This window comes from Vigna radiata, chromosome 9 (assembly GCF_000741045.1).
Source record: "Vigna radiata var. radiata cultivar VC1973A chromosome 9, Vradiata_ver6, whole genome shotgun sequence".
Lineage (NCBI taxonomy): Eukaryota > Viridiplantae > Streptophyta > Magnoliopsida > Fabales > Fabaceae > Vigna > Vigna radiata.
Window position 1 is genome coordinate 10611219 of NC_028359.1, and position 7589 is coordinate 10618807.

Consider the following 7589-nt stretch of genomic DNA (forward strand, 5'->3'; position numbering starts at 1 on the left):
CGTTAGCAAAAAGGACTAACTTTCACAGTTTTTGCAAAAAGTAGGACTTTAGTGAATTTTTTAAAAAAGAGAGGACGACTTTGAACAAACCCCACGAAAAGGACTAAAATAAGTATTAAACCTTAAAAATAGTATCTCGATATGCAAAAGAGTATTTTAAAATTCAAATCCAATACACCTCAAGAACACAGAAAATGAATATTCGTCACTAGAAAAGAATTTTCTTATTGAGAGTTGTTCTTTTCTATCGTAATGGGATAAAATTTGAAAAAGATGGCCAATATACGAGATTTTTATAAATGTTTAAAAACAATTACATATTAACATCCGTTCTTTTTTTTTTTTATTTAACATTTATGAATAAAAGATTAAAACTATATAATTGTTATAAGATGCGTTAACCTTCTTCTCTATCTTGCAGTAGTGCTTTTTTCTCTTCTAACTCTTCCTCACCTCTCATAAATTCCTTTCCATGGATAACGGCTCCTCATCATACAAACTCCCACGGAAGTACGATGTGCTCATCAACTTCACTGGAGAAGACATAAATAGAAAATTTGTTTCTCATCTCAATTCTGCCATCTCTACGGTTGGTCTCACCACTTTCCTTCACCATCACAATGCAATAGAGTCAACTCACATCCAACAACCTATTCTCAGCCACTGTCGGGTAGCAATTGTTGTTTTCAACCAAACCTATTCTCAATCTGCTTGGTGTCTTAATCAGCTTCTACAAATCATCGACTGGCACGAAACTTATGGCCGACATGTTCTGCCCGTATATTATGAAATCCAGCCATCTGATGTACGTCTTCAGAAGGGTGACTTTGGAAAAGCCTTTAAGGCAACTGCTCAAAAAACATTTTCAGGACAAGAACTGGAGCATGGCATGTCCAGATGGAGCCATGCACTCACTAAAACTGCAAATTTCTTTGGATGGGATGAGAGCAATCATAGGTACATCACTCACTCAATCAACCATCTTTTAATCCTCGGATTTAATTTTGTTAATACATGACTTCTTTTTGAAGGAGTGATGCTGAACTAGTGGAGAAAATTGTTAAGAGCGTTCTTAATTTACCAGTCTTATCTGCTACTAAATTTCCAGTTAGATTACAATTATACGTCGAAGATCTGATTCGAACTATCAAAACTAAATCCACGGAAACTTGTATAATAGGAATAGGTGGATCGGGAGGATATGGTAAAACCACTCTTGCCAAAGCCATTTACAATCAAATTCATGGGACATTCAAGAAGAAAAGTTTCATTGAAAATATTTCACATGTTAGGGGAATAAGAGGGCTTCTTGGTTTACAAGAACAACTTCTTTTAGATGTCCTAAAACAAAAGGTGGAGATTCCTAGCGTTGATGTGGGAAGAACTATGATTCGGGAAAGACTTTTAGGAAAAAGGGTTCTCATTGTACTTGACGATGTTTCTTACTTTAGTTTATTCGACTTATGGGATTGTCGTAAATGGCTCGTTGAAGGAACTGTAATAATCGTAACACATGAAATACCGCTGACAGGTCAAGTTAATTTTGTCTTTTGGTTAGAACCAATGAACGAAGAGGAATCCCTTGAGCTTCTTAGTTGGCACGCATTTAGAGAACCAAAACCAAAAGAAGAATACGAAGACCTTGCAAGAAGTGTAGTTAGTTATTGTGAAGGACTACCGCTGGCTCTTGAAGTCGTTGGAAGTTGTTTATTTGAAAAGACGAAAGAAGAATGGAACACTTTATTAATTAAATATGCGATAGTTGGCAGGCATCGTGTTTCAGAGATAATAAAAGTAAGCATCGAAGGTTCAATCAATGAAATGGAGAAAGATATATTCCTTGATATATGTTGTTTCTTTGTTGGTAAGAGCAGAGCCTATGCTACGAAGATCCTAAATGGCTGTGGAGTAGACGCTGATATGGGAATAAGAGTTCTCATCCAGCGTAACCTCATCAAAATTAACAACAACAACAAATTTGGAATCCATCCTTTGCTACAAGAAATCGGAGTACAAATTATTCGTGAAAATTTAGAAACAGATCATGAGAAGAACAGGCTGTGGTTTGATAAGGATGTAAAACATGTAAGAATATTCTTTACGTGTGGCTTGAAACTTCTTTTGAAAGCATTTACTTTGTCCTGTGCACATTTGTTTTTATTTGGAATTTTCTTCACAGGGGACAAAAGCCATGCAGTGGTTGCCTGTCAATGCCTACGGTAGTGCACAACCGACTGTAAATTCTGACTACCTTCTTAAGAAACTAAGATGGATCAGTTGGCATGGGCTTTCTTCAGAACGTCTACCTAACAACTTTTATGAGCATAATGCAATAGCTATTGATTTAAAACGCAGTCTTCTTCGATTTCTCTGGAAAACACCCCAGGTTTTATTACCACCCACTTCTCCTTAAAATACAACTTTAGTAAAATAAATTAGTAGCTTGCTATTACTTCATTTTTAATTTGTAGTCTAATATTTCTAAAATGAAAAACTATCTTGGTGTAGGTTTTGAGATCGCTAAAAGTCCTTAACCTCAGTCACTCCAAGCATTTAACTACAACCCCTGACTTTACCGGATTACCAAGTCTTGAACACCTCAGTTTCAAATATTGTTCAAGATTACGGAAACTACACCGATCTATTGGATCACTCAACAGTCTTATACTGCTAAATTTGAAATACTGTACAAGTCTAAACAATCTTCCGAAAGAGATATATGAGTTGAAATCTTTAAGAACCTTCATTCTCTCTGGTTGTTCCAAGATTCACATAATGGATAAAGATATAGCAAAGTTGGAATCCTTGATAACTCTAATTGCCGAAAATACAGCTGTGAAAGAAGTGCCTTTTTCAATTGTAAGCTCAAAAAGCATTGGATATATATCCCTACCTGGATTTGAGGGATTATCTCATAATCTTTTTCCTTCCATCATTCGGTCTTGGATATCCCCAATAATGAATCCCATCTCTTATATTCATTCGTTTTGCATGGATACTGAGGATAATACGATTGATATTGCACCGTTGCTTAGCACCCTTGCAAATATTCGAAGTGTTTTGGTAGCATGTGACACCGATTTTCAATTATCTAAGCAAGTCAAAAATATTTTGGATGAATACTTTTCGAGTATTACAAAATCAGGAATTTCAAAGCAGCACTTGAGGTGTTCTTTGATTGGTGTTGGAGCATACCATCAATTCTTCAATGCTGTCAGGGATAACATATATGAGGTTCTTCTCTAGCTTTGTCTTTGTTTCTTACTTTCACTATCATTTTAGCTATTAATCAAGAGAACATAAGATAATCCTAATGAAATATCTTACTGCTACAATAATCAATTTTATCACGTTTAATTTCTATTGCCATAGAACCTCATCTAGAGATTTCTTATTTTGGTAATCAACTAAGCAAGTGATTTTTCTTTTATTTCAATACTTTCTTACCTTACTTTACTGGTTTCACGATTGTTATATTTCCAATCGTAGTAGAAATATACCAAAAGAGACAAAATCATAAATTGTAAATCACTGACGACGTAATGATGATACATACAGTATAAAACTATTAATCAGATTTGTTTAGATTAATTACCATCGGTATGTTTTGATTATGTACTGGATTGTTGTTTGCTTGATTATAAATGCCCACTTTGTAATTATTAATGTTAAAATAATGATAATAGAAGACAATTTGAATAGAAAAATATGATGCAGGTATTGGCAAACAGTGAGTCTGGTGATGTTTGTCTCCCAGCAGTCAATGATCCTTATTGTTTGGCCCATATGGGTGATGGACACTCTGTTTCTTTCATTGTGCCTCAAGATCGTTACATGAAAGGAATGACTTTGTGTGTTGTTTATTTATCAAACCCTGAAGCCATTGAACCTCAATTTACTACTGTCGTAGTTATTAACTACACAAAGTGTAGATTCCAGATACACAACTATGGCACAGTCATTTCCTTTAAAGATGAAGATTGGCATGACATAATTTCAAATTTAGAATCTGGAGACAAGGTGGAGATTTTTGTGAATTTCGGCAATGGATTGGTGGTCAAGAACACCACGGTGTATCTGATATGTGGTGAATCAAAGAACATGAGAAAAGCCTTTGAGCCAAAGAAACATGGTCTCATTAGATTCGTAAAGAAAGTTGTAATGTGACTTCTGATAAATCATTTATGTTCTTTGAGAACAGCATGATCACTTTAGTGATGGAAATAATCTTACTGTTCTTGTTCTTCATTACTATTTATATATTCCTATCCTTTCCTTGTTTTTCTTTAGAGTATAGCTTACAGTTAAGAATTTCATTTGTGTTTTGTAAGCTATTTTAATTTATCAAATCATACATGATCTTAAATTTTATGATTCTTATAAACTCTCATATACATAAATACGAAGGAAAAAAATTAACTATATCTATTGCAAAGTTTCCGAGGTAGACAATCTCCATAAAATTATAGAGATAAGGAAAGAGAAATAATTTTTCCAGCTTTCTCTTTTCATTCATTATGCTGAAATAAATATGCGTATTGGTTACCGATCATTCGCATAGAAACTAACAATAGATATTCTCTTAATAGAATTTATGATCAATTGACACCTCACAAAGATATCTTTATAATATGATTCTATTAAATTCCTTCCTCAATGATAATCCAAAAGATATTGTGATTTCCTACTCTTCCTTTTAGTTAGTGTGGTGCTAATAGGCCTTGTATTGGTCCAATTGCCAAGATGCAAAGCTACTAGGCTCCTTCTGCTAACAAAGTCTTAGAATAAAAGCTTTGGAAAAAAATGAGGAAGAAGAATCTCATAATAGATGTTAAAAATTGCCTTCCATGAGTGTTAATTTTAGAATATAGATATAATGCATTTCGTCAAACACATATGAGACTTTATTTTCGTGTTTAAAATGTTTTTTCTTAATAAATATCCAAATTCATTAGTTTCTGAAACACCATGCTTGTACTTTATAAAAATAATTAGATTTTTAATTATACATCAAATCATTTTAATTTATGATAAAAAATAAAGGTATTCTCAAAATTTTCTATAAGCATTCCGACATTCAATCCAAAGAACCAAGTTTGTACAAAAAAAATACCTACAGATCCTATTATAAAGTCAACAATGAAAAAAAATATATGTATAAACGGAGTGAAGCAATAATTTAATATAGAACATAACTTTTTTCTTATAGACTTTCTTATCAATTTTTCATAAATTTTAAAACTGAAATTTATTCTCATTAAAAATAACATTAGATTAGATTAACTAATCCGAAACGAATAAAGTAATTTTCCGTTCACTCTAGATCTATCATATTTATTAATTGTTTAGACTAGATTCCATTCTTTCATAATTCATTCTAATTTCCCTTCCAAAGTCAAAGCAAAAGTAATAATAATTTTTCAATTTTTTATTATGATTAAGAAATTAAAAGCAGTATTCAAATATGCATTTAATAAGAGTAATTTGTTTACCTTTTGAAAATCAAGAAAAAGTTGTGTTATTAAGAACCTAGAAAATAGTGTATTAGAGTATATATATATATATCTTATAATGAGGTGTATTAAAATAATGAGACCGGATATTTTATTTCAAAATAATCTTATAATATAAATAGACTTTTATAAAGCTCGTCTCATTAAAAACACTGTTTATTTCTTTAAACTTTTTTCTCTTCGTTCTCTCTAATTTTTCTCTACAAATTCTTACTCTTCGACAATTTGTTTGACGATCAGGAAGTGTCTAAGTGATCCTGACATCGAAGGCTACGATTTTTACCGATCAATTTCTCGTTTTGAGCGGTAAGATTCGTTCCCTATTTTTAGGTTTTCTCTTAAATATGTGATTATGCAGACTTTCTGTCTTGCATGAGAATTGTATATCTCTTTCTTGACTCTTAACTCAATTTAGGTTCTAGGATTTTCTAGATTTTCCTTACGGTGCAAGCATCTGTCGGAGTTTCTGTGAGTTGTGCACAATTTGATTAAGGTAAGGGAAGCTAGAGTTTCGCTTTAATTTAGTAAATTGATATGTATGTGTGTAAATTCTTGGTTATCTTGTTGTTTGAATTAAACTTAGGCTCTAGAATAATTGGATCATGTGTGATTGGATTGTTTTGGAATGTGCCTTTGATGAAATGTGAAAAATGAATTGAATTGGATGATGATTGATATGTTATGGGCTGTATGGAATGTTAGAAATTGTGATAGAGTTGGTTAGTTGATAAGAAAATCATATTTCCAAAGTTTTAAGGGTAGTTTTGAGGACGTGAAGTAGTGAAAATGTGAAATAGGGGTTAGTTGACCAAGTGGTCCATTAGGATAGTTTGATCAAGTAATTTAGGACTTGTTAGAGTCCCTAAGTTACTTAAAATAGTGTCAAAAGTGGTAGAATTTAATTTGGATCCATAAGTTGATGAATTGTGTGTTTTGAAGTGGGAAATTGTTAGAAATCAATTTAGAATGATGGTAGTAATGTTTAGAAGCACTTGTTCAAGTCTAATTAGGTGTATAACACGATTTGGGGTGGTTTGAAGTTGGGAAAAATAGTTAGAATTGGTAAAAAAAATTGGTATAGGTTGTATAAGTCTGCATAATTGGTGTTGTAGATTATGTAGACTCGCTAAGCGGATGGAGTTGCTCAACGGGTTGTTGTAGAGGTTGGTTTTCTGCAGGAGGACCTTTGCTTAGCGAGCGGGTGTGCTGAGCAAATGGTTGAGGTCTGGGAGCACTGTCAGTTTTATTCGGATAGCTAGTGGAGTCGTTCAACGAGTGGTTGTTGATAATGACATATTTTACCATGATTTCAGTGATGAATCAAGAGAAAATGTCAACCCTTTCTTAACTTTATACCTTGTAAATCCTAGTTTTCTTTTAGGTTGTTAAATGGTTGCACCCCAAGTTTTAATGAGATATTTTGTTCACTAATCCTTGCTTTCATGTGCTTAATGGAATTGGAAGAAGTCTATGCATCAAATGAAGGCACTGGAAACCAAGAAAAGCAAGAAGAGCAACAAAAATGAAGAACCATAATTTTGTTGAAATCAAGCTCGGGACCCCTGGCCTAAGGGGGCTTGAGTGCCAGTGCACCAGTTCCTGAGTCTGACTGTCGTGCACCTGAGCGTCCAATTTTTGGGGGGCTTGAGCGCCAACTTTGCTGACATGGCAGATTTGCCCTATTTCACTTGGATGCACGAAGATCTTTGGATCTTTTGCAAACCAGACACATTTTCTCTGCTTGGGAGCTCTTGGAGACGAGCTAGGAGCTGTGGGAACAATCCTTCTTCATCCTTGGGTTCTCTTCTTTCTTCCATTTCCACCATTGTTGTAAGCTTGAGCTCTCCATTCATGGAGAGCTAGTTTTATTATAGTTGGGAGATTGTTGTAGCCACTGAACTCTTATGTAAATCACTTTGTTTTGAATGAATATATGTCTCTTTCATCGATTGTTAGTATTTAACTCCTTCTCTTAATGCTTGTTGTGAAGTAGCTACCCATGACTTGATTTTAGGGTTTGCTTAATATTGGGAAATGTTGAGTAAATCCGGACTTGGGTTAAACACCTAAAGGAAA

The 7589-nt window shown here is 33.6% G+C and overlaps 1 protein-coding gene across 1 annotated transcript; it reads left to right on the forward strand.

Annotated features, from left to right (window-relative positions):
• Positions 1–436: 436 nt before the first annotated feature.
• LOC106774368 (TMV resistance protein N-like) lies at positions 437–4260 on the forward strand. The gene is made up of 5 exons (XM_014661343.2): positions 437–957; positions 1032–2085; positions 2180–2386; positions 2509–3234; positions 3718–4260. Exons 1-5 carry the CDS (start codon positions 473–475, stop codon positions 4165–4167), a joined length of 2922 nt encoding a protein of 973 aa, XP_014516829.1. The 5' UTR covers positions 437–472; the 3' UTR covers positions 4168–4260.
• Positions 4261–7589: the final 3329 nt, after the last annotated feature.

Excerpts from the sequence above, each read along its gene's own strand:
- LOC106774368 (XM_014661343.2), top strand. The coding sequence starts at position 473 with ATGGATAACGGCTCCTCATCATACAAACTCCCACGGAAGTACGATGTG. Across the intron at positions 2,387-2,508 it reads TTCTCTGGAAAACACCCCAG|GTTTTGAGATCGCTAAAAGT; the intron begins GTTTTATTACCA and ends ATCTTGGTGTAG. Across the intron at positions 3,235-3,717 it reads TCAGGGATAACATATATGAG|GTATTGGCAAACAGTGAGTC; the intron begins GTTCTTCTCTAG and ends AATATGATGCAG.